The sequence below is a fragment of the Coffea arabica genome, unplaced genomic scaffold (assembly GCF_036785885.1).
Source record: "Coffea arabica cultivar ET-39 unplaced genomic scaffold, Coffea Arabica ET-39 HiFi ptg000014l, whole genome shotgun sequence".
Classification (NCBI taxonomy): Eukaryota; Viridiplantae; Streptophyta; class Magnoliopsida; order Gentianales; family Rubiaceae; genus Coffea; species Coffea arabica.
In genome coordinates, this window is record NW_027266162.1 from 84,350 (window position 1) to 112,144 (window position 27,795).

The 27,795-nt window shown below is 34.7% G+C and overlaps 1 protein-coding gene and 1 long non-coding RNA gene across 2 annotated transcripts; one reads left to right on the forward strand and one right to left on the reverse strand.

Annotated features, from left to right (window-relative positions):
• Window positions 1-17,386: 17,386 nt before the first annotated feature.
• Window positions 17,387-20,549, reverse strand: LOC140032689 (uncharacterized). The gene is made up of 2 exons (XR_011836606.1): window positions 19,967-20,549; window positions 17,387-17,642 (listed from the first exon to the last, which is right to left on the reverse strand). It is a non-coding gene; the product is annotated as an uncharacterized lncRNA (long non-coding RNA).
• Window positions 20,550-24,122: 3,573 nt separating this feature from the next.
• On the forward strand, window positions 24,123-27,383 carry LOC113708907 (probable methyltransferase At1g29790). Its single transcript, XM_027231617.2, has 2 exons — window positions 24,123-25,414; window positions 26,990-27,383. Exon 1 carries the CDS (start codon window positions 24,270-24,272, stop codon window positions 25,398-25,400), a length of 1,131 nt encoding a protein of 376 aa, XP_027087418.1. The 5' UTR covers window positions 24,123-24,269; the 3' UTR covers window positions 25,401-25,414; window positions 26,990-27,383.
• Window positions 27,384-27,795: the final 412 nt, after the last annotated feature.

The window sequence follows — 27,795 nt, forward strand, 5'->3', positions numbered from 1 at the left end:
GAAAGTCCTTTTGTTGCTGGGATGGTTTTTCAGTTGTTGTACCAATTTTGCATAGAAATCATCTTCGTTTTGGTTCTTGCATGCATGATGAGTGGGGTAGGAACTTGAAGTTGGGTTTTGGTTTGAGAGTATTTGTTTTGTTTACTTAAAAATCTGTCATGCAAGGTTGTAAAAGCTTCAAAGCCTAAGGAAATATTGCAGAAAACCTGTGGCCCTTTTTCCTTTTTCTATAGCTGTCTTGTTGTTTAGTCTTTTACCCTTGATGGCCAGCTTCACTTCTTGTTTTAATCCTGCAATAAGAGTTGCTGTCTTTAATCCTGCAATGATGAAATGATTATGCTTAGATGAAATGTTTTTGATCAAAGCTAGGAAATGGAGATGAGAAGTGCAGCAATTTTCTTTCTTGGTTGATGGAAGTTTAAATAAAAAGTAGTTGCAGAGGTTTTCTTGTCTACGTAGCTTGCATGAGTTTTGCATGAAACAATTGCTGAAAATTTCCCTTTTAACCCCCCAAGTTTCCCCTTGTTCTACTATGACCCAACCAATTGCATAATGTTTTCAATTTGGTCCCTGGCAGCTTTAGTTTTTGCGATATCATTGATTGCTTTGCTTCAATTAACTACCATGCTTTGTCAATTGCACTTAAGTCATGACTTTAGGGGCTTTATGACCGAATGAGCTCATGTTTGCCTATTTTCTTTAATTTCCTCAAATAAATTGGTACATTGACCATTTCTTTTAATTTTTCTTAAATAAAGTGGTACCTTGACCTTTCTATTGTTTTGAAGCCATTTTTCTTCATTTGGACAAACGGGGGAGGTATAACTTCTTTTATCTTTTTTGTCTCTCCTATATGAACCAACGTGCTACGTGAGAAATACATGTCTACTTTGCTTTCCTAGCCTTTCTTTAATTTCTTTTATTTATGTCATTTACTTTTGCTTTTTATTTAAGTTATTCTTTATGGGGTATGTGTACACCTCTTGGCTTGTAATAGTTAGGGATTTAATTATTTTATTCCTTTTCCCCCTTTTAGATTGTAGTAGGGTCTCCCTAATGTAATAGATAGGGCTTGGAGGAGCATTCAATGAAAACCTATCGAAGTCATGTGCCTAGCTAGCAAATGTAATAGTTAGGGTTTTAATTGTCTTATGTGTCTTGCATGCTTAGTTGCTACGTGTTAATTTGCTTTGTTAGGGCCTTGCATCTAGTCGAGCATGCTAAATGTTATGTGCTATGTGTTTATGAGTGTTTGGCATGTCTACTCGTTTTCCATAGCCATGAATGGATGTGATGGATGAATGTACGTTTCCGCTAGTCCAACGCTAGTCGGAATTCATAGAATGGGCTAGTCCAACGCTAGACCCTTAGGGATTTCCCCTCGTTAGTACATGTTTGCATGTTCATTACATGTCATGCATTCTTTTTAGTTTTATCATTTTGCATGCCCCTCGAACCCCTTTTCCCTCCATTTTAGGATTTTTGCATTTCATGCTAGTTATAGGGTTCATCTGCTTGAGAGTCCCCTTAAATATGGGATATAGACGAGTGTGGCTTTTTCTAAGCTTTAACACGCTTGTATTCCCTCTATAAAAGGGCAAATTGAGTCACGATTTAGGTCTCCCCGTACCCAATATGCATGAATTCCCTAGGCTCATGCATTTTTAAATCCACTCTACCATTTTATACCCTCATCACACTTTCATTTTTTCTCCCATTTTGCACACGTGCACCTTTATGTTTCTTCACTTGCACACGAACACTTTTATCATCACTTGCACACATGCACTTCATATTATCATTTCACATACCGTATCTTGCCCACTCACGTGCACATTTTCATTTGCATATTTATTGTCTTTTATTACTTTTTCAAACTCATGTCCTCATATTGCATACATGCATTCCATTTATTTGCATCCCACTCGTATTATTCGTGACTTCTTCAAAGGATCGTTATTGGGCTTCACAATGAATGTGATTGGCACCACTCAACCTTTGAAGAGAAATTTCCCCCAATACCCCTAGGTTTAGGGTTTGCATTCATGTAGTGCATCCAAATGTAATAAATTCTTTGGTTAAAACAAGAAAATCTTTGATTAAATCATGCAACTAGCCTTGGCTAGGTCAAAGGGGTGCCTTGGATTTTATCCTTGCCTTTCCCTTTGTCAAATGTGACTCCCGAACCTTTTTCTTTGGTTTACGTGGACTAGGAGTCGTTTAAAAAGGGTTTCTTACTACTTTTTCCTATTTTTTCTTTAAAAATTCATTTTTTTGATGACTTGGTACACCTTAACTCATTACCAAGTGGCGACTCCAATTTTTATTTCAAAAACCCTTTTTAAACTATAATTTTGGGTCAAATCGTCGCATTCTCAACCCCCCATTTAGACCCATTTTTTCTTTTAAATCACAATTCATTTTCCAATCACAAAAAATACATTTTTAAACCATTTATTTATTTCATCAAAAAATGGGGCGCGACAGTATGCTTTTTTTTTTAATCTAAAACTCATTAGACTATTTCATCACGCATATTTCTTTATTTTTAGAGATAAGACTCTCGTCTCACCTTTTTCATTAACACTATGATTCAACGTATATCTCGCTAATCATGATTAGTGCTACAAGTTGACCAAACTTCTTGACTCGAACTCCCAAGTCGCTTAATCAACTACTCAACTCAAGCTTGACACTGATTGAACTTGATTTGACTTCAAACTGCTCGATAATATGTACTAATCAAGTTTGAGTATTATATTTTTAAACTCATTGAGCCTAATCAAGCTTCCAATATATATTTATTTATTTATTTATTTCACATTTATTAGAGTGAAAAATTGATTATATCCTTTGCTTAAACTTATATAGAAAATATTAATTTTTATTAGATTAGCTTGATTAGGCTTAATCGAGTTCGATTCGACTCAGTTAGGTTTGATTAGACTCGACTAAGAGCTCAAGTAAGGTAAACTAAAGTCGAATTCGAGCTCAAACTTGACTTCTAAAAGGTTGATGAATTCGTGTTCGAGTTTGAACTTAGTTATTTGAACTCAAGTCAAGGTTGAGTAATGCACTATTCAAACTCAACTCAACATGAATGCATCCCTAGTTGTGATAGCCCGTTTCCTTTCCAAACCCTAATCTGGTAACTGTGAAAATCTGAAAATTCGTTTTCTATGATTTTGTTAGTTTAACCTACTTACCTTAAATTCCTGGTTGATTTACTGGTTGTGTCATGCTTTTTACCCTATTATCTTATTTAATTTGGTGTATGTTAAGTTTCCTAATGCATGATACTAATGTGACCAACTAGTAAGGGTGGGTAATAAATTTGGAGGATTAGAAAGAGTTTTATGCAAAAGGGATTAAGTGACATGAGGTATTAAGAGGTAATTGGAGAACGTCTAAATATCTTGGTGAATTAGAGACAAAGAGATAGACTTACCTTGCAATCTTGCCAATTGTCACCTAACCAACCAATCTTGACCACTCTAGACCAAGACTAGAGTTATATCTATCCAATTCAAGCTTCTTGCAGCACTATTCCCTCTTCTTTTTCTCTTGCTTTGCCGGTTCTAGAGAGAGGAGAGGTGAGAGATTTTTCTTTTTCATTTTCCAAGAGAGTAGGAAAAAAATTTGAGGGCAACCAGAGAAATTTCTCTTGTCTTGCCATCATTCCAGCTGAGAGCACTTGAGAGAGAGTTGTGAGAATTATAACCTTGTCTTGTTTCATTTCCAGCCGAGAGACTGGAGGGAAAGCTGCAGGATTTTTCCTTGTCTTACTCGATCTTTCAACCGAGAGAAAACCAGAGAGAGTGTGAGATTGCAGCTAACAGAGAGCTAAGAAATTCTTGTCTTACCTTCAAGTGTTTCAACCGAGAAAGAGTAGAGAGAGTGGAGAGGAAAAGGTTGTGTCCGGTTCCAACCTTCCAGCCGAGAGAAGATTGGGAGAAAACAAAGAAATTTCTCTTGTTTTGCTTCCACTTTAGCCGAGAGGAACCAGAGAGAGAAAATTGAAAGGAAGCTTGAGTCTTGCTTCCATTTCCAGCCTGTTTGACCGAGGAGAAAGACCAAAACAGGGGAGTTAACTTCCAGTTTGTTTTAAAGGTAACATGACTTGGAACTTCAATTTCTTTCACATACTTTAGAGGGCTTTTGATGTATCTTTGGTTGAGGTGAGATTGAAGTAGAAACTAGTTGTAGAGACTTGCTTTATTGCTGAAAATTTCCTAGCTTGGATCGAACTAGAGATAACCTTTTGTTTTCTAGATTTTGGCTCTTGTTTTGCTGGAAGTTGCTAGGGAATCCTTGAATGCCTTTTGATAGATGAATCTTGGTGTAAATATAGCATGTGACGCCGCCACTTCTCCCAAGGGCGAACCCAAGGGTATCCGCGGGGCGCCTGCCCAACTCTCGCTAGGACTCAAGTCAATTCAATTCAAGTTTAACGATACATACCAAATTAATACTAGTCTAAATAAAAAAAAGTCGATTCCTTAACCGAATATCTAAATCTTACATCAGGTTCTCAAAAGATACATCAAGTCCCAACATACAACCATTAAAAGTAGACTAAATAATTACAACCAAGATTCCAATAAAAAACATAACCTAGTCGGCTTTTCATAATCTTCCAATCCACCTGTTAAAGAAAACAAACTAATGGAATGAGTCAATACTTAGTGAAGCCAAGAAATACACATGCAAGCACGTTGTCCAAGTAACAACCTCATTTAACGAATAAACAGTAATATTCAAGTAAATAACAATTCGGGCGAGAAAAGTAAATAGAAACAATTCAAGGATATAAGAGCTCTCAGGAGCTATTTTCCACTTGCATGATCAAGAATCTTCACGAGTTGACACTCCGTCAATTGGGTAGATTATAATCCGTAGAACTTCACTTACTCGTTCCCCAATCACCATTACATACCCCTGTACCGGGCCTGCCTGTCTTTTATATAAGGCAATACTACTTGAGTATGCCAAGCAAGATCTCCCCATTAGATCAAGCTTATACATGTTTCTCATGGCTCGCCAAGCTTCTCGACTATGGCCATGCCGGCTTGAGTTGCAAAGCCTGCCGATGAGATTTGGGCGTCCCCTACTAGTATCACTAGGAATCGAGGAAATTCACTCCAATCGACTTATGCAGCCATAGCATAATAATCATTGAAACACTTCACTTAATTCACTTAACAAGTCACTTCAAGTAATTCAAGTATACTTCACGTAAATATTCACTTCAAGTATTTCATGTCAAGTAATTCAAGTACACTTCACTTTAATGAGAACAAGTGCGGTAAAGTACACACTCGACTCAGCATTTTCAAAATACTCAATTTCCAATAACAATTAAACACGTAATACGTTTTCACACACTTGACACTCACCTAGTTAAAATGAGAGAGTGGTTCTCAATTCAAGTGTTTAAGCGTCCGTTGTGAGGTCCTCTTGAAGGTCCCTTTGAATGCCCGGGTAAATAATAATTATCTATCACACACTATCGCTTAAGACCCCCTAATTATCAAGGAAGATTGTACTCTTATACAATCTAAGAAAATATTATGAAAATGAGCCTTAATCAATCGTAAATCGAAACTCAAAAGTGGGGTTTAATAATACAAGGAAAAACTGATTTTTATCTTTGAAATCAAGTGTAAAACGGTCAAACACTATCGATGAGAAATGGAGAGTTCTAAAAACTCAATTTCCTTAAAGTTTAGAAATTTCAGATTTGAGGTGCATTCTTTGAAAAATCATATCTCACTCTCCGTAGGTCCAAAATTGGAAAACTTGGTACTATTGGAAACTACTTCCAAAGTACTAAAAGTTTCTAGAAGATACTTTTCCATGATTCTAAATGGAAGACACTCAAATTTTTGCTTAAAGCTACTGACTTGCACTTCCAAGACAGATTCGAGGTTGGTTTTTGGTAGACTTTGGAAATTCGGCAAAATTCACAGAATGTGAGTTAGTCTCTAAAATTTGAAACTCAATTAGAGTTACAATCAAAGTTTAAAACACAATAAATTGAACAAGAATCGGAGTTTTGAACGCCAAGATATAGCAGCTCAAAGTTGGTTCAAAATGAAGACCATTGGGCAATTTTTCAGATTTGAAACATAAATTTTGGGACTTCAGTTGGCCATCGAAATGGATTTGGAATGACACCAAATTTGGTATGATTACACTACCATACAAGGGCTACTCCTCTGTCAAATTTCATGTAAAAATGCGTACGAGAAGTCAGTTAGCAAGACCACTAAAGTTCTAGGATTTTCCAAGGCAATTCTGCCTTATGCTTCCGTTTTCCTTTTTTCGAACCTTTGGCCAATGAAATCATCTCAAACATGGTTCATTTATGAAGAAAAGGTCTAAGAAACATCCAGCATACATTTGGTAGGTGATTGACACCAAAAGTTTCAAAATAACAAGTCCCAATTCGAGCTAAGCCATTCGGCTAGCCAAAATTAGGGTTTTCTATCACTGGTGCAGTTCTGTAATTTGACCATAACTCAGTCAATTCAACTTGGAAATTGGCATGATTGCTGGCGTTGGAAACTACATTCATAAGGATACATTTCATCAGAAGAAATCATTTTGAAATTCAGTTCATAGTTAGCTCAAATTCAAGCAACAAGTCCCAGCACCTCACTGACTCTCGAGCAGAGCAACAAAACAGAACGGGTAAATTTGGTGAACTAGTACGGCTCACTTACTTCGAATCAAGAAATAAATTTTATATCGTTGGAAAACCAAAGTGTCTAGTTTCAAATGCCACAAACGGTAGTTGATTTTGACATCTGAGCAGAGAGATATGCTCAATCAAAAATCACTGCCAGGAGACCTGTTACGCGATTTCCAGTTTTGTTCTTGTCCAAAACTCAACTTTTTCTTAACCAAATCATGTAATTTTTTATGGAAACTTTCCACACAACCTAAAAAAAATATCTACAATAAATTCAAGGTCATTTGATCACAAAAAAATTGCACCAAGTGCTCTGCAAAAACAGGGCAGAATTTGGCCCTTTCTCATGCAAGCTTTCCTTTGATTTTCTTTCCACTTTTTCAATTTATATCCACTAGTTTAACACTTAATCAACATAAATAACACCTAAAATCATCATATCAATCCAACATGTCCATTGTGGGATTTCATAGAGCCCACTCAAATGATTTCCAACAAAATAAAGATACCCACATGAAGCTACAAGCTTCCAAGTGAAATCTAACTCACTAGAATCAAGTTTCAAAGGTTGGATGATTTACTACCTCTTGGTTGATGAAACTCAGAAATTTCGGCCACTAAGAGCTCCAAGAAAATCGTGGAAATGATACTCTCTTCCTAGTCCAACTGAGTCTCCAAGTTGTTGTGAGTTTGTGTAGTGAATTTGGAGTGAAAAGGTGCAAGATTTGAGTGAGATGAGATGAAGTTTTGCTCCTTCTTCTTCCTTGAGGGTTTCAGCAGCTTTGAGAGAGAAAAGAGAGAGATGGTGCTGATATGGGAAGCTTCTCATGGAAGCTTGGTAGTTGCAGTTCAAATTTTGGCACAAAAGTCAACTCTCAATAGTGCGCATACGAGCGCGTTTCGTGCCCGTTTCCTCTCGAGTTTGTTTCACTTGTGCACTAAACCTCTAATGCACTTCCTTTAACACTATTATTATTCACTCTTAGTAGTCTAGATTAAGTTTCTTAAATCTCCACTTAGCCGCTCCAGCTCGATTTACGCAAATTTTCGATCTGCGCGCGATAAAGTGAAATTTAAAAGGAATTCTTGTAACGATAATATAAGTAACTACTACTAGGGTAATTAATCATAAAAATAGTTATTTTAGAAATAAAACATGAGTTCTCACATGAGTCTAGTATTAATTTCTCAAATCACCAATTAATTTGTACCAGTGCGTCTTTCGGAAAACTTTCGACGCACGTACGGTATAAGCTTAATTTTAACGTACTCACATCTAATCTCTCAATTAACTTTTCTTAATCTACTATTAATCATTCTTAATTCTCCAAGATAATTGCACTTTCGGATAGAATTTTGCCTCAAAACACATGTACTCATTATTTCTCACTTAAACGAACCTCCGAAAAATTAAATTTGTTAACGGGACGTTTTGAAAACATGTGGAAGACATTGTTCCATACGAATGGACTTAAAATGGTTGAAATAAGTTATTCGGAGAAAACGGGTGAATAAATATTTAAACAAACCAATAATATTCGATAAAAATAAGAAAATTTTCGGGTCCTCACATAGCACCCATGTGAGTTTGTGGCTGCCAAAAAAATTTTCAGACTTGACCGAGGGGGAAACATGAGCTCAATTTATAGCCTTTTAGTGTGAATTTTGAGGAGTTTTCACTAGGAAGTCCTGCTATAAATGTTATATTTCTTATTTACTATGATATATAGCATGTTGTCTTTGATTTTAGTAGCAAATTGTTGACTTAGATATGAGAAAATTGGCAGCAACACAGCTACAATAACCTCTGTGAAACCGATGGAGTGAAGTTGCAAGTTTGGTTCCTTTCTTCCAAGAAATCTTGATGGAATATGTCTAAATGTGGCGTATAAATCTCCCATTTCTCTTTCTATGACCTACACATACTGTATTGCTGAACTTCATAAGGAATACGACTTGATGTGTGAAGAAACTTTGTTGAAATTCTGTTACGGTTAATGAATGTGGACTGAAGAGAGTAGAACTAAAAGTTTCAGCCTTAAAACCCAAAGTTTGTTGGTTTAAGTTAGGAACTCCCTTTGTGCATTATCTACTTCATTGATTTATTTAACAAGGTGGATTTTATGGCTAAAATGTTGGTCCATGCTCATTGCTTTGCTGGAATTGTTCCAAGTTCTTGACCAATTGCATAAAGCTAGAAATGTCAGCCTTTACTTTGAATTTTGAGTGAAGTTTTGCTAAGATTTCACGTTTTCTATCATGACAACTATTTATATAGAAGCTGGTATGTTTATATGGTTGAATCATAGTTACATGTTTATTGATTTTGCTAAAAAATTTTCAGATTTACCCAATTGTATAAAAGCTGGAATTTCTTGCCTATACCGTAAGGTGAAAGCTATGTTTTCTAGCTTGTAACTTCCATTTTTGTTGAAGTTTTCAAAGAGATTCATGCCTTATAGTCACTCTATGATGTATTGCATGATTTATACTTGCATACAACTTGTTTTGGAGGAAAACGTCCAGCTATGACCCATGGTTACATTTCAACCTTACTTTCGACAAATGGAATGCTATTTTACTGAAAAATTCCTGCTTAAACCGATAACATATAGCTATCATTTTTTTTGAACTTTAACTCCAGCTTTACTCTAAGATGTTGGCTGCGAACTTGTACATTTCGACTCATTAAATTGTTAATGATTTAAAAATGGCATGCATGAGTCGATTCACTAGCTTTGGAGAAACATGAAGTAATCATGGTGAAAGAATTGTATGAAAGAAGCTGAGAGTAAGGGCAAGATTTCCAACCTTACTTTCATGAATTTGATTGCAAGACTCTATACCTTTTAACTAAATTAGTGTTTTATGTGTCTTTCACTTGTTTTGATCAAGATGATAAGTGTAATTGTGGTTTGGGCATGTCTCAGGAGTTGGTAGTGAGCTAGAAGGAAACCTTGAAGCCGAGACGCGACTATCCACTTAATTTGGTGAGTGGTCCAACTACATGTTAGAACTTGTTGCTTGATTAACATGTAATCTTGACGAGCTTGTTGACTACTTGAACTGCTAAGCAACTACTTGAAATGTAATCTGACTACTTGATTGACTGGTTACTTGCTAGTGATGTTTTAAACTTGCTTGGCTTGCTTTTGGCTAGATAAGTGTATACTTTATCGCATTTGCCCTAACTTGACACTATTTACAAGAGAAATGATGTTCTTGTGCATGACTTGAAGTCATTTGCGTATGTTATCAGTAATGATTGAATATTGGATGAATGATAAATGTTAAGTGTCTAGTTGACTGATACATGTTGGATTATTGCCATTGAATTCCTGACGGAACTAAGTGCTACATTTGAAATGGACGGGAGCCACCTTTAGAGTCCAAATATAGATTATTGCTATTGAATTCCTGACGGAGCTAAGTGCTATGTCCGAAATGGACGAGAGCCACCTCTAGAGTTCAAATATGGATTATTGACCTTGAATAACTGAACAGAACTAAGTGCTGTGTGGGGCTAAATGCTACTTGCGACGGGGACTATCTCTAGTGCCTACAGGACTAAGTGCCATGTCAAACAGGGGGTCACCCCTAGAGCCCATACGAGCCACCTCTAGAGTCCATAGCAATCCTGTATCCTTTGAAATTGATTGTACTATGTGTTATTACTTGGCTTGTTCATGCCTGCTCCATGAAGTACGTGATTGTACCACTGTTAAATGATGTCTCTGGATATTTCTTGTTACATGCCAGATGTGATCATGTCTTAATGCGACTTTTAGGATGCCTGTTAGTTTACTTGCATGTTTTCTTGGAACCTTACTGGGTGAAAGTTCATCCCTTTAGTTTGTTTTCCTTAACATGGGTTGGCAACATGGAATTGGGGTAAATAGATATAGCTCAAAAGTTGACGTCTTGTTTTAAATAACTTGCCATCTTAGTTATACTTAGAGATTTGATTAAATGATTTAGATGGTTATCCGTTTGGTTGTATATACAAGTCTGGATGATTTGGAATTCTAGATAGTGTGTAATATTTAACCATGGAGTTTTGATGTTTATTTTGGGGTTCATGTTATTAAAGTTAGAAATTGTTATTGTTTCCTAAGATTCGTGAGTGAGTCCTGACGAGAGTTGGGCAGGTGATCCGCCAAACCCTTTGGTTCATCTTAGGGGAAAGATGGGTCGTCACAGTAACACTATTCTTGCTCAACTCTACCTTTCCACTTTGCTCAATAATCTGAACCCTTTAAGAGGTCAAGTCCCATCAAGTTTTCTTTTACACCGATAAATAAAATTTAATCTCCATCAGCTTCATGCGATTCTCTAGCATTGATCTTGGTCTATTTTGTCCCAACAGTTGCCCCTTCAAACACATAATCGGCAATTTTGAAACTAATGAAATGTTTGATTTAAAAATTTGGAGAAGTCCCATCAATTTTTTGCACTTATTGCACCTGATAACATATTTCACCAACTAGTCATTTCTAAGAATCTAAATATGTAACTATTCATTTTGAATTTTCTTAGCCTTTTTATGTAGAACTCGTAATATAGTTAGTCGACTTCTTGTCTTCTCTTATGAACTTTTTAACCCTCTTATCAGGTACGTCTTTTGAACTTCAAAACTCATCATTTTTGGCATTTATAGCTATCTAGTTTCCTAAGCTTCTCCTAAACGCTTCGACTATTCATATGTTCTTTCACATTTCTTCTTTTCACTTTCTTTGTTTATAACCAAAATATAATTCACACTCTCTTTTCCATTCTTTCTACAACTACCCATAGCCATAGTTGAACAAACAATTAAAACTTCTTTCTAAACCGTCCCAACAATCATCAAACAGACTTTATTTTGGTCCTTGATCTATCTACTACATCAATCAATCGTCGAACCCTATTACAATCAATACCATGAATCCCTGCACAATATAGTTCCCATAAACTATACTACTCATCCTGATATGCATTAAACTCTATTCCTTGATCTTTTCCAACCTTTGTGATTATTCGATTCCCAACTTTTGAACACAGTCACGGTCTGAGAAAAACAATGTCCATGATTAGTTCTTAGGTTGGAATGAAAGGTTTGAGAAGCCTTTCACTAGTAAATGGATAAAATATAGTATCTTTCATGCCATTAATTTGTGCAAATACAAATTCATAGCCTATTGACTTGTTGGCAACGTTATAATATTTTTGGAACTCATCAACAAATGCTATTCTATTATATAGTATTCTCATGATATTGACTATCATTGATATTTTTGCCCTATTGGAATCTTGCCTCATAGATGCCTAGTTATTATGGACTGAGTACTAAATTTAATGACTTCTAATTAATGAACTCTCAAAGCACCAGATTCGGATTAATAAACAAATTTAAAGATTGATGTGTTCATCTTGAATATCATAGGCATCATTCTAGTCATTAACCTCACCATTATATTCTCAAGGTACTAAATTGAGTATGTTAGTTGATTAAATGAAATTGAAAGTTTTGATAAATTTTCAACTGTAGATTATAAAATGTATTATGTGTGCTACAAATTGAATCTTTTTGCTTTTGAAGAAAGAAGCGATAAGAGTCATTGATAAAAGAGATAAGAATCAATGATAAAAAAAAAGACAAGAACAAAAAGAAAAAGGGTAGAAAAAAATTGAGCAACAAAAATGTTACATAATCTATGGATCAAATTGTCTTTTTGGAAAAAGAAGTGCGAGCTAAAGACAAACGGCGGATAAAATAACATATTACTCTTTCAATCATTCAAGGCTCTCCATCTAGAACTCTATGATAATTCTCATTTAGCTTAACGTGTTAATGACTCCTTCTCTAGATTTGTTGTTTTAATTCAATGTAAATTTCTAATCTTTCTTAGTTTTTGTTCTAGCAAACGGTATCCAAGCGAATTCCTTAGGATGTTCAAAATTAGGCTTCTTCTCTAGATCTTCAAGAATTTTTGACATATCTTTTCAAGAATCAATTCTACCAAAACATTGAACAGTTTCCAACATCTAATCCTATCTAAAGACTTAACAATTCTTGAGTACTCATGTTTTGATGATTAAAAATGATTGATGTGAAGTTTCAACTATTTCAAAATTTATTTAAATGATAGACAAATAGATCTCATTAGAAGAAAAATCAAAGATGATTTAAGAGGAAAAAAATAAAGATTGCATACACAGTTTCATATAGAAGAAAAAAGGTTTAGCTAGCCAAAGTAGTTCAGATGAAAGACTAAGGATCAGTGATCCTCTTTGTCAAGTTTTCTCTCTAGCAAAATTTCAAGGCATCTTTCAAACACTTGCCATATGTTTGGCGGTTGGATTTTCCTAATAGCTAGTATTTTGAATTTTGAGTTTTTTTTATTCATGTATTGAAATTATTTCAAATAAGATTAAGAGGTTACTTAAGGGGAGGGTAAGATCTATAGTTTAAGGGCATAGATTAACTCTATTTTACAAAGTTATTTTGACTCACTTATAAATTTTGATCAAGTTGCCAGAGATGAAAAAATCCTACACTTAGGAATATTTATAAATTGGTTCCATTTAATATTTAATTGGGTAAAATATTTGATATTATTAGTTAACCTAATTCAACCTTCTCTTAAGTTATATGTTAGGCCTTACACCATCTATCTTTATTTTCATCACAACCATCATGAAGTAAATTTTTATCATTCCCTATTTGTAGTGTTTCTCTAAAAGATCTCTTCTTCAAACATTAGTAAAAGAACTTTGAAATAGTCTCTCAATGTACCAGTAACTCACAGATCTATGGCATGGTTTTGGTATAACTTCACTTGTAGATACACACTTAAATTTTTTGTTCTATTTGACGATGCCACCATCTTTCTTAGTTTCTCAGCATTTGGCCTAGAGTCTTTCCCAACTATGGTCCTATTCCTTCTAATTTTCATAAAGTGATTCTACATGACAATTGATGGGGTGGCAATCATACTAGTATCAGGTCTCATCAAAATTCCAAAGTTTAACATACTTGAATAGAGTAGTATTAGGATGGGTGATTAGGGATGTCAATCAGTTCGAGTCACAAATTGGCTGGTCATATTAAAACCCAGGTAACCTAGATAACACACTAACTCATACACACATCCGCTATATTTTTTGTGTCACAATATTGAACTGAATATGGCCCTTTAAATTCATGAATTACCCAAACCCGATATGAAATGACCTATTTATTTGATGTTATTTTTCTAGGCAAGAACCCATATGGCTGTATCACTTGTGACAATAATCAATAAGACTGCTAACTTTTGGAGTTCACACGATCGCATCATCACCTTTCATATTAAGCACTAACATTCTAAATAAATGGTCACAAGCCAAATGTAGTTTTCACGCCCCATTTTTTTAAAAAAAATAAAATTTAGGTGTTTAAAAATGTACTTTCAATTTTTGGAAAATAAATAAAGAAAAAAGGCCTAAAATGAGACTTCAAATGTGCAACAATTTTGGCCCAAAATGATAGTCTAAAAAAGGTTTTTAGGAAAAAATAGGAGTCGTTATTTGGTATTAAGTTTAGATGTACCAAATCACTCAAAATATATTTTTAAATAAATAAATAAAAATAATAAAAATCCCTTTTAGATGACTCCAACTTTTTGAAAACAAGAGAAAAGAGTTCGTCAGTCACGGTTGAAGAAAGAGAAGGCAAAGATTTGATAAACTCAAACTTAAGGCACCCTTTCAACCTAACCAAGGTTGTTGCTAGATTTAATAAAAAAATTTTCCTAATCTAACCTATAAACTTATTACATTAGGATATTTCTATATGGATATAAATCTAGACCTAGGGGAACATTGGGAGGGTCGGAATGTCTTTTCAAAATTTAATTAGTACACTAATTACGATGTCCAAAAGTGATTTTTTGAAGAGGTCACGAATATGTAAGAGATGAGACTCGAAAAAAAAGAAAAATTATAATATATAAATTTACATGACCTAAAAGAGAGAAATGCAACATAATGGGTATGAGAGACTAAAATTCGTGACACAATTTTCCTTCTTATAGAGAGGATGAGAGCGTGCTAAGGCCAAAAAACCACATTCGTTCATTTTTCATATTCGAAGGGTGATTCTTCTAACTTAGTCAAGCAAAATGAACTAGTTTACTTCTCATTTTCTAAATGAAACGCAAGTCTAAATGTCATGTTCCACGCACATAGGGATAAGAGAGATGATATAAAGAGAAAATATCATGCAAGATGAGGAAAAAGATCTTAAAATGAAAAATGTACATAAAATGCAATAAATATCATGCAAACATATGATTCTAGTGTGTAGACGACCCTAAGGGTCTAGCATTGGATTAATCCATTTCTACAAGTTCTCACTAGCGTTGGACAAGTGAAAAATCGAGAAAAAAGGACACAATTAGCATTGGACTACTGTGGTGACGTCATGCATTTATTATAAATAAATAAATCATATAAATATAATTAAAAAAAATAAACATATAAAACATGTAGAGCACGTAACACATAAGTATAATATCTAGATGCAAAGACCCTAAAGAAAGCGAATAAACACATAAGCATACAAACATACAAGCACACAAACAAATAAATGCACATAAAGATCTAACTATTACATTTGGGCCTCTAACTACAATTTAAGAGGGGAATTTAAAAAATAATAATCTAACTATTACATTTATCTAACTAATTACATTTTAACAAAAATAAAACCTATCTATTACATAGTCTAGCTAAATACATTTTTTGAACATCTATCTATTACAATTGACATTTAAATGCCTCTCAAATAATCATCAAAATTAAATAAAATAAATGAAATTTAAAATGAATAAAATGAGTAAATAAAAGAAAAAATCACTCAAAACATGCAATCACACAAAAAAAAAACACATAGAAGCACATAAGAGGGTTTAAAATAATACTAGAAAGTACCTTTCCTTGAAGTAGTGGTTAAATGAGTTGAATTTATCCTATTTATACTCCAAAATCAACAAAATGGTCAAGCCACCAATTTAATTAACAAATAAATAGAATAAAATATAAAAATATGGCAAATTCACTTTATTATTATAAAAAAATGAAAATAACCATGAAATCTACCAATTAAAAGCATTAAAATGAAGTATAATTAAGAATTAAAGACAATAGACAAATTACAACTTAGAAAATTAAAGCTGTAGGGGACCTAATTGCAAAAATTAAGAAAGTTTTTGAAGTCAAATTATAATTATTAGAAAAGATAGGGGTCAAAATTGAATAAAAGATAAAGTTTAGGGACCAAATTATAATTAAAATAAGGACCTAATTGAAATAAATTTAAAATATTTAAGGCTACAGTGAAATTATTCAAAAGATCAAGGACTAAACTGAAAATTCATTTCTGGTCTAACGGGAAATGGGCTTTAGGGCCAAATCCACTTTGGCCCAATGAATTAGGAGCAGGCCAAATGGTGGGTTAAAGCACCAAGCCCAAACAAAAGTCAAGTTTTAGCCCAGTTTTTAGCCCAAAAACACAAAAAATAGTGTCCAAATGACTTAAGAAAGATCAAACATACCAACAAAATTAGAAAATAAAAGATCTAAGAATAACTAAGAAACTTATGAAAATTCCGACGGGTTGACCCACCGGAAACAGAAAAAATTGTGGCCAACATGGTCGGAATTCTCAGTAGAAAATTTTTCCAGGGGCTTTTTAGCTCAACAATTTACATCTACCAACTCCTTTCATCATTCTAAACATGTTTATATCATCAAAATCACTTTAAAAGCATTGTATTTTTCAGAAAAAAAAAGAAACAAAGTTTAAGAAAAAATAAAAAAATATATATATAAAAAAAAGAAACAACACCCACATATCAACTTTCTACTTTTCATCAAGAAACTCAACAAAACTTCATAAAAGTTTATACCAATGCCCTACATGGATCTAAAAGGGAAAGAAATATGACAAATCCCAAACCAAAAACATTTCAAAGGAATTGCCTTTGTCAAACTAAAAAATATGAAGAATCAAATTTCAAAAACTAGACAAATATCATATGAAAGTGAGAAAAAATTATCAAGTAAAGTTACCTACAACTCCTTGGAAGATTTCAAGTCAAAATAAACCATGAGAGACCACCGGAGTTCAAGATTCATGAAATGTTTTCTCTTTGAAATGAAGATTTTCGAAAACTAGGGTTGATTTTCTCCCAATTTTGACACCAAATTTGGCAGCCTTAAAGCTGTTTTCTAATGAAACTTTCAAAACAAAAGTTTTCTACTGCATCTATAGATTATCCAAAAAAACAAGAATCAATCAAAAAGGGGTCAAAATAAAGGAGAAAAGTGGGCACGAACAGGGCTGCTTGGTTAGACCTGGTTCAAAATTTGCAGAATTTTTTTTTTTCTCTTTCCTTGCCTTTTCTCTCTCTCTCTCTCTCTCTCTCTCTCACCCTAAAGCTGCATTTTTTTTTGGTTGTATGAAGCCAAGAAACCCTAAACCTAAGATGAAGGGTTGAGATTTATTTTTTGAAAGTGATGATGTGTTGCTTTTGAAACCTTTTGATCAATTTGATTAGCTATCCAAAGATAAGATTTGGGAAGGGTGTGACGATCCCACCTTCTCCTAGGGCATACCTTAGAAGTTAGCGGATCGCCTGCCTGGCTCTCGCCAGGACTCACTCACTCACATTAACTTCAGAAATAACAATTCTCATTAATCATCCAAACATCCACTCTTAATACTTTTTAGTAAGACAAAAGCTTTATCTACTACAAATTACAAAAGTGACTTGTCCAAACATTCGTACTTAAGTACATCACCAACTAGTGTGAAATAGAAATCTATCCGTGAATGGATACAAAATGCAAGTCTTATCATCAATATATAATGCTAGACCACTCAAAACACTTTAACGCTAACCGATCATCCTTCAAACTTCAACCCCTATAAGGAAAACAAAGCTAAAAGGGTGAGCTTACGCCCGTGAGGTTTCCATGCAAGCAACAGTCAATAAGCACTCAAATCAGTACAATTAAGCAAGTAGTGCACATTTCACTGTACAATCACTTTCATTAGCAATTCAGAAAACACTTCACTGAACAATCACTTTTAAAAGGATACGGTGCTCGCATTAGAGCCACTTCAATGCACTACACACTCCGCCGAACTCCTCCTTATAACCTCCAAAACAATAAACACTTCCCTCACTTGGATGGCCATATCAATATCAGTAATCTACTACTCCGTGGTAATACTCGAGCATACCAAAACACTTACCCAAAACTACCGTTCTACCCGATCAAGCCCTTTGCTGGCTCGAATAGTCCGTTGAATAGAGGGTTTTGGGGCCCAGTTCAGCCGGCGTGATAAAGTACACGCACGGCTTACAGTCATGCACACTTACAATATCACTTGATCACTTACAATATCACTTGATCAATTATCAACCTTCAAGCTCAACTAAGCCAAGTGCGATAAAGTACACTCTCGACTTAGAAGGCGAGGGACAATTGAGATACACTTCCAATGAATCACTTAGAAATATTTCATAATAAGCACATTTGCCATATAATTGCACTTAGGTACACATAAGCAGTTTAACACATAAATTCGGAAAACACTCACCAATTATCCAAATAATTTACTCTCGAGCCTCGAGTTTGTTTCCTGGCTCACAGCTATTTCTTGGGACAAGTTAATAATTTCAAGGTAAATATATAATCTGTAGATGCTCATTTATCATTCTTACTTTATTATTTAAACTATTAAAATCAAGTTTGACCTTGAAATACAAATATATTCTTTATTTACTATTTATCCTACATTTTATTTTGAAACTTATTAATTTTATTATTTAAACCAAGAATTATACATAGGTTCTAAGGTTATAATCTTATAGGTATTTAAATTAACTGTAACTTATTTTCCACTCAAAATCCTAAGAAGCAAGCTTAGAAACACTCCATTGGTTCTCCTTTTAACTAGCCAAGGCCTAAGTTGTGTGCACTTTAAATTTTATTTCACTACACTAGCCTCTCAAAATTTTATAGTCTTTAAAATATTTGTGAAGACAATATTAAGTAATTAGAAACCAATTTAAGTAATTAGGAGCCATTTCATGTATACAGCCATAACAAATTACCTTAGAGTTTCTAAAACATCAAATAAGTTTTAACTCATTGCTATACAACCCATCTACATAAATTCAGCAATAATACTTCAAGTTTTCATCCTATAACTTCATTTTTCGATTGATTAAATCACCAACTACTTAACTTACATTTAATCTAATATGAATTAGGATAAGAAACATTTAATTGTAACCAATGTTTTGTGCAAACTAGGCACACAAATCAGTCTTAATTATTACAGCTTTTAAGCAATCCCTTAGCTATGTATATATCGGTCCAATGTTTGCCATTTCACTCAAGTTCCTCCTTCCAAGTTTTTTTATTCCAACTAGACATGTTAACCACGTTTATTAAACTACAAATGAGCCTTGTACAGAACACCAAATTTTAATATCATATAAAACACTTGAGCAGTTAAAACTTCAAAGGAAAAGCTGATGAGAACTTGTTTCTTCCTTCGGACATGATGGATTTTGGACAGCAATCAGTTTTTAAGCAAGAATTTCTCCATTCATTACTTCATTATATACTCGAATCTAACATGCATGCTAAGATTAGAATATTATACCATGGATTAAGTCTCAACGTAGGTGTTTGGAACCCAAAAATCTATAAGGAAACCTGGAAATTTTCCTAGTTCTTCTCTCGGCCAGCTAAGCAGAATTTTCACTCAAGTTATCAACTCCACTCCAGGTTCTCAGGTAAGACAAGGTGAGAACATATAGTTCGAGCCTCTGGTAAAAAATTACTCCATGCATTCGATTAATAACCGCATGATCAGTTTTTTTTTTTTTTTTTCTCTCGGATAGAGCTGAAAAGATTTCAGCAGATAACCTCCCTAAACAGGTTCTCCCTTCGGCTGCACTCTTCTTTTCTTTCGTAAGTAAAATCCAGCATACCACAGTGATTATTCAAGTATAATCAAGTGTACTAGATGATTAGGGAGTTATTACAGAAAGTTTATCAAGTTTATGGCTGCAACAACAACTCTTGGTTCCTTCATTGCTGTCCGACAATATCCTCCTCAAAATGGAACTCTACCTTAGCTAGGAACTCATTTTCTTTGCTAAATTCCAATATGCAATCCGTATATGCGGTTGTATTCAGGGAATGAAAGGGAGGTTACAAGAGTCTTACCCTTTTCTGTTACGTTTTTAATAGTTGCAGCTTCGGTCTCTCTAATTCTTGCACCAGCTCTCTCTCCCCTTTTTTTTTCCAGGCTTGGCTCGCGGTATTGAGGCAACTAGCTGAAGAAGTGAAGCGAACCAGTGTCTCTCTCTCCCACTCACTCTCTCGGATGCAGACTGGAAGCAGTGAAAACCAGAAATGTTTCTCACCCGGTGGTGTTTTGGAATGAATGGTTATGACCGAAACTCTCTCTCTCGGTTTGGTTTCCAATGCTTGGTTGGTAAGAAGAGCATTTGAACATATTTCCTTCACTCCACCGACCACTCAAGCTTCTTCATTCGGTGCTGATCAATCCAATGTTCACCTCATTCGGTCACTGCATACTCAGCAGATTCCTTCGGGGCAACTGTCCAGACGAGAGCTACCCACCGTCCCAAGTCAGCAGCCAAATTCCATTTATTTCCTCTCCACCGTTTGGTCTAATAGCTAGTTAGTTGACCTCTAATTGATTTTAATTCCTCAAGCATCCAGTTTGTTTGATAAATTTCTAATGATTGGGTCTTGGTAGCATGGTATTTAATCTGAAATTCGATGGTTAGTTTGGTATTTTCATCTTAGTTTATTTGGTTGCCATGAACCCGAAATTTTATTGCCTCACACCTTGACTCAAAATTTTCCGTTTGTTCCAATTTTACATTTACCTTGAAAACTTTCTAAATATATCTATCCAGTAGATTTTCTTACACTTGATCTTAAAGAAATTCAACTAGACGTATCACTTATTCCACTATTCAATATATTCAAAGGTCACAAACGGTAATATGCATATCGGATGTTTATTTGATTCGTGTAACTAATATTTAGAATAAATTCTTCTTGTTAAATATATATATATATATATATATATATATATATATATATATATATATGTTTTCCTACACTATTCTAGGATATTGCTAAATCCTCAATTTATAGAACAATTAAATTTTATCATTTAATTTGACCAATTATTGTTATTTATAATATTTCAAATGATGAAATAAGGGTAATAATGACTAAGTTTATTCAAGATTTTCTCGAGTTATCACAAAGGGTGAGCTGTCTTTTGTACTAACTAATCTTGGGGGAAAAGAAAGCTTTTTCTTTTTTCTTTTTTTTTAAGAGAAAAGGAGAAATGGGTTAATTGGGCCTCTTTCATTTGTTTTCTTTTTTCCAGATTTTTATTGGGTTTTGATTTGGACTTTGGGGAAATTTTGTTGGATTAAAGACAAAAAAAATTTCTACTATATATATTTTTAATGATTTTGAAAATCCCATTTTCTTTTTCCCTACAAAAATAAAATGAAATGATTATTTAAACAATGATATAAAGACATAATAAAAATTTAACAAATTTTTTTGGTGTCTACAGTAGTTAAAAAGTCATTAAATTTTAATCCATTGCAAGCCAAAAATTCTATAAAGTTGCACAATTTACTACCTAATTAGTTTTCCACAAAACCCATGAAAATGTCAGTCACTAGAATTCATATTAAATGGCTACAAGTCAATAATCTTACAAAATCATAGTTTAACATATAATAAATGACATAATAAAATCTAGGAGTCTTAAACTATAAAATAGTTCAATATATAGTGTGAAAGAGTTGACAAAATTTGTAGTTTAAAAATTATAATAAGAAGTGAAAATTTTGAATCACTTAATTGCAAATTACAAAATACAAGCCGATAATATAGAGCCCTTGGAAGCATCTTAAAAGTTGAATTCCACCTAATAGGAACATCATGAGCTAAGGCTTTTTTAGAATCAAAAGATGTTTGTATCGCATATTGTGTGAACCTTAATTTGCTTGTTTGAAACTCTTGACATATTTCACACGTTCTCTTATTTTTTCGATAGAATTGTCAATTTCTTTCAAACCATCCTGCACCATCAAGTCTAAAATGTACACAATATTGCACATAAAATAAAATACTATCACGAACCAAAGCATTTTTCAACCTAATCTAATTTTTAAGAATTTCAATACAAGAATCATTTGTAGAAGGATTATCTAATGCAATGGCAAATAGTTTCTTTTCAATAACCCAACTACTAGACAAATTGCACATTTTTTCAGCTAAAGCAACACCACTACGAGGAGAAGGCATATAGAAAAAACTAAAAATAAAAAAAAATTGAGCACTCAATTACTATCAACAAAATGTGCAATCAAACTCAAACACCTATAAGTAACAATAGAGCTACATGCATCAAAGGTAAACATATCTGACTAGAACATGTATCCAATTCACTACCAAGTGTATTAATTAACTTATCTAGCATGTAATCTTTTAATGTTTGCATTGGTTGTGTTTCTAGTAATATATTTAACTTGGGATTCCAAATATGCAAGAACCTTACTAACTCCATTATACTTCATAAATGAAAATGGAGCTTAATTCCTTACAGTGCTGGCACACGTAACATTTACAATTCTCTTGATTGAACTATGCATTTCATGTGGATAGTGAGCCTGCATCATAAGTAATGAGATACTATCCATTATCCTTTGTTGTCAATTTCTGACATCTTTTAAGGTGTCAATGTAAATTATTTGCTCCACCCTTACTCTCAGCAAAATATTTGTGCTTACATTTGTTGCATTTACACAACAACTTCTCATTTGGATCTTTTTTAGGTATAATATTAAAGAAGTCCCAAACTTCAAAACTCAATTTTTTCTTTGTACTTAATATATTGATTTTCCCTTTGGGAGATAGCTATAGTAAGATTGTTGACTAAGATTCCACTGTCTCTTCAATGCTATCACCATTAGTGTCTCTATCATGGCCAACTAAATTTGGATCTGTATTTCTTATATTTATGTATTAATCATCAAGAAATAAACAATTCATATTAGTGGTGTATTCTAAACCCCATCAAGAATGTGCTAGTTTCATTAGTTAGAATCCATTCATTCTCTTTTCCCTAATAGTACTACGAAATGCTAACCTAATCCAAGAATTACAAGCAGGCAGAATTATAAAGAATAAAAATTTTAAAAATCTACCATTTTAATTAAAAGAAATAAAAAAGACAAGCACACACCATTTTCAATAATAAAGACAATTAAGTTTATTTATAAAACAAAAAACATACCTTCTTCGATTTGGAATAGAGTTTGTGTAGACTAGAGGACCTTGATGTTTAAGGAAGACTACAAGAGTCGAAAAGGTCGAGACAACTTGAAGACATGAGAACCATGTGGTGAGTTTGCCTTTTCTATTTGTGAGGGGAATACAGACAATGAAGTAAAGATTTTCAGAGAGAGATAAACTTGAAAAGAGACAATAAAAATAAAAGAAGTGTGAAATGGCTAGTCTACCAACGATCGGAGATGGAGAGGCCATGGGAGATAGAGAGAGGGTTGAGAGAGATAGGGCAGTGATTGACAGTGGGTACAAGGATGTGAACTTGTGATAGTGAGAACGTGAGATTAGAATTAACCACTCCTAAACTCGTTGACCACCAAAAAAGTTTTAAAACTCTACTTAGGTATAGATTAATGGTTCAAATCCCTTGAAATTCTAAAAATTCAAGCCTTTCTGGAGAAAAAAAGAATGTGAAATTAGAGTTGGAAACTTATGAGACAAGAGAATTGACTTTCAATTTAAAATAGATTTTTATTTGTTTTATTTTATAATTTATACGAGTTAAGCAAGTTATAAGGGTCAGCTCAAAAATAACTTAAGAGTGGATTTGTTTGTCTTATAGGTTTGTCAAATTTGATCCCTGATTCTACGAATCCGCGAGAGTTAAAACCCAAAACCGCTAATTTCATGTTGTGCTTTTTGGTCATGCCATACTCATCTTGAAAACATCACTTATAAGTCTATACTCTTCGACCTTTTAAAAGAGAAAAAATGGAAAGAAAATCCATCGGTCTTGGACTCACGAAGTCAAAATTGAAAAGAAAAGGAACTTAACCGACTTGCTCTTCACCGATCTTATGGCCGCAGCGAACCCAGCATAAATCTCAGATCAAGAGTCACTCACACACTATATTTTCTACAACTCAGCCATCACAAGCACCAAAACCTGTACATACATGTAAATAGCTCTGCAGATACCATACAACATCAATTCATCAGTTGTAAGGCATTGATTAGTGATGAGTCAGCTGGAGAATTAAAGAATAGAGGATAGTGCCAAAAAAAGAGCATTAAACTAAGCAGCTTTCAAAAGTTTCCACTTTACATTGAAGAGCTGAGCAGAAACAGAAACAGGCCTCCCTTAAAGCGGTATCAAGTACCAAGAAAATCTACCCAAATGATCAGATTCACAATGGGCCTAAACATGCTGCTCCTGCTAGCCATGGTTGCTACCAATATTCTTTCACTTTACCACCTCTCATCCAACCTCCAATCTAAACCCCCTGCTCCAGCCGCAGTCCCTGACCACCTCCTCCATCAGCTTCGCACGATACGCGCCACCATTAACCACCTCACGCGCCTCCAGTCTACCACCACTGAAACAACTTCTAGTGCTAAAAAATCCCGCCCCACTATCCCATCTGACCTCCTGATTTACACTCACATCTCCCCTATTGCCTCTTCTTGCAAGGACTATCCTGAGCTTCTTTATCAGTACATGAATTACACCCCTTTTAGTCTCTGTCCAAGTGATGCGCTTTTAGCTGAGTCTCTTATCCTCCGCGGCTGCCACCCTCTCCCACGGCGGCGCTGCTTTTCAAGAACCACGAGCACCAACCCCAGTTCACTTCCTACAAGCCCTTTTGGCACCATCCCAGAAAACACAGTGATTTGGTCCCAGTATAGTAATTGCAAAAGCTTCACCTGCCTTGCAAGGTTCAACTCTGAAATGGGATTTGACATGAAAGTGGAAAAATCAAGATTTTTGGAGTATAAATCAGATCTGGATCTCCCAATTTCGCAGCTTTTGCAGGTTTCAAAGTCAGCAAAAAGTGTTATTAGGCTTGCACTTGATATTGGAGGTGGTACAGGGACATTTGCTGCTCAAATGAGGCTGCAAAATGTGACAGTTATAACCACCACTATGAATCTTGGGGCACCCTATAATGAGGCAGTTGCACTGAGGGGCTTGGTTCCATTGCATGTTCCACTTCAGCAGAGGCTGCCAGTGTTTGATGGAGTGGTGGATCTGGTGAGGTGTGGGCATGCTGTGAATAGGTGGATACCTGTGACTGCAATGGAATTCTTGTTTTTTGATGTTGATAGAGTGTTGAGGGGTGGAGGATACTTTTGGTTGGACCATTTCTTCAGTAAAAAAGTGGATCTTGAGAAGGTTTTTATGCCCTTGATTGGGAAGTTAGTGTACAAGAAGGTGAAATGGGCTGTCGCCAACAAGACTGATTCAAGTGGATTGAAGAATGGGGAGGTTTACTTGACTGCTCTGTTGCAGAAACCAGTCTCAAGATGAGATTTTCATTAGAGGTAACTCTTGTTTTCCTCAATCAACTACATCTCGTCATGATGTTCGTCACTCTTTATTCGATATTCTTGAGCTTGTGATCGTTTAATCTAAACAGATTTGGATATAGTCCTATATGATGTTGGAGAACTAGGCTAATAACTAGTGCTGTGTAATTTGACTAGGAAGTTAGTGAACTTACATGCTTTCCTCCTTAATATAGATCATCAATGCTGTTAAGCCTTCATCTGGATGATCTTCGGTGCAATATGCTGGATTATGTTTGTTGTTCATAGATCAAATTGTTCACATAATGATTGAAGATCTAGTGGGATTGATTCATCTCCTGAGGTTCTCATGAACCTAAACGTTGTTCCTCAAGTAGAACTCTTAATTACTATATATACATCATTTCTCTCTGTTTCATTGATAACTTCTTTTATCAACTTCTAGCATAGATTTTTCTTTAATCTCCAAGACTCAATTCTTCAGAGGAGTCCTTGTTTGATATATATTGGACATGTTTAGAAATTCTAATGAGCTTTGCTTTACTTGCTTTCTTCTTCACTTGGAGAGCCATTGATTTCTACTCTCCTACTGGTCTCCATTTTCTTTCATGTCCTAGTGACCAAAATGAAGTATATAAACCTTTGGGTATAATGTCTCTGTAACAGAAGCGAATTGTGAACAGTTTCTTCTGTGTTTTGATAACTTAGGATTCCGTGTTTACGTGACTGGTACATCCAACTGCTACTTTAAGTCGTCGGGAATGCAATTTGAGACCTACATATATATTCACCATGCTTATGGAACTAACTCCATAACTTTGTCTAGCAACTATGCTCTCCATTTGATGGTTGTACTTTAGATCAAGCTGAACTAGATTAAACATCTTGTCTCCTCCTTAGGCCAATATCTGAAACCAAACGTATTGCATAATACGAGGGTCTAATGAGTTTAATGATACCCAATTATGCTGTATCCTTGCATAATTCTTGTGCTATCAGTGTCAGCTTTTCCATCCAAACACAAAATTCAAAGGTGCAAGCGCCTTCCGAAAATCCCAAGGTGATGGCTTTATCTCATTCTAGCAAGGAGAAGTCTACAGAAATCACTACTCGTAGTTTTGTTCAACTTCTACAAAATGTGCTTTTTCCATTTTTAATTCGTTCCAAAACATGGAACAGCTCCTACTATGCTCATGTGAAGATAATTTACCATAACATGTTAACATGTTATAAAGGACAAACTTCTATCTGTAGTATGCTTGAGTTTATCAGTTCGATAAATGGAGAATCAAGCAGTTAAAGTGACCTCAAACTAATCATGAAAATGAGGATGTACATGAAAAGAGAAGCCCCATATAGATATATATATATATATAGAGATAGATAGATAGAACCAGAGTGTATCAAGTATTTTGGTGTACTAAAGAGTAGTTCAATCAGGTAGTACATGTTCACTTTTCCATCGATCCATAAACTGCTGGTAACAGGCATAGTGAGAACTGTGAATTGCAGGTCTTGTTTTTCCGCTCCTGAACTTTCTGTGTAACCAAATCCCACCTAACTTGGAACTGTTGCTTGATGGTCCTCCAGGATGCTACTACTAGCTGACTAATTACTGGCAGAGACCCCTTGTGAGCTGATGATCAATGCAATCACAAGCTGCTTCTATTCACATCAAGAAGGATCAAGCTTTTAGCAATTGCTAATTGACCGAAGGGCTTTCAACAGCTGGAAAACAATCCGACAGCTAAAAGCAGTTTAAAAGGCATGATGTTACGGGATAAAAGAGTTCGAGGGGTTGTTGCTTATTAGTTCATTCGAGTTTCTTGTATCATTATGCAATAGTATCATACAGTAATTACACCCAATGTATTTGTATTTATTAGTTTTGTAGACTGAAATAGGTTCTTCAAAAATGAATGCTAAGTCCATGACATAATGAACTGAAAGAAGAAACTTCAAAAGCATGATGCTTTTTTCAAGAGATCCATACCCCACCAACCTTATCCTAATTGGACTGAACAAGAGCCAGGCCGTCCTATGGCCATGTTGGTCCGTTTTGGCATCTCAGAGATAGTAACAACTTCAATGATGATACAAACACCATAAAACGGCCCCTGAATTGAAGCACCTACAATCCTATCATCCATATATGTCAGACATAGGCAGTTAGAATGCATGCATTAATAATGATATTCATTTGGTTTGCCATAAGGGATAATTTCACAAACCTCCCCTGAGGTTTCTGACACTTGCACTGAGATCCCTTCAGGTTTTAAAAATTTCACCTAGTTTCCCTGGCAGAGTGTTAGGGTCAATTGCTGACATGCAGAGCGCTGAAATGACCAATTTGTCCTCAGAGTTTGGTTTAGATGACTGACATTAACTAAATACAC

Bases quoted from the DNA above. Each gene is read 5' to 3' on its own strand.
- LOC113708907 (XM_027231617.2), top strand. From the start codon at position 24,270: ATGATCAGATTCACAATGGGCCTAAACATGCTGCTCCTGCTAGCCATG.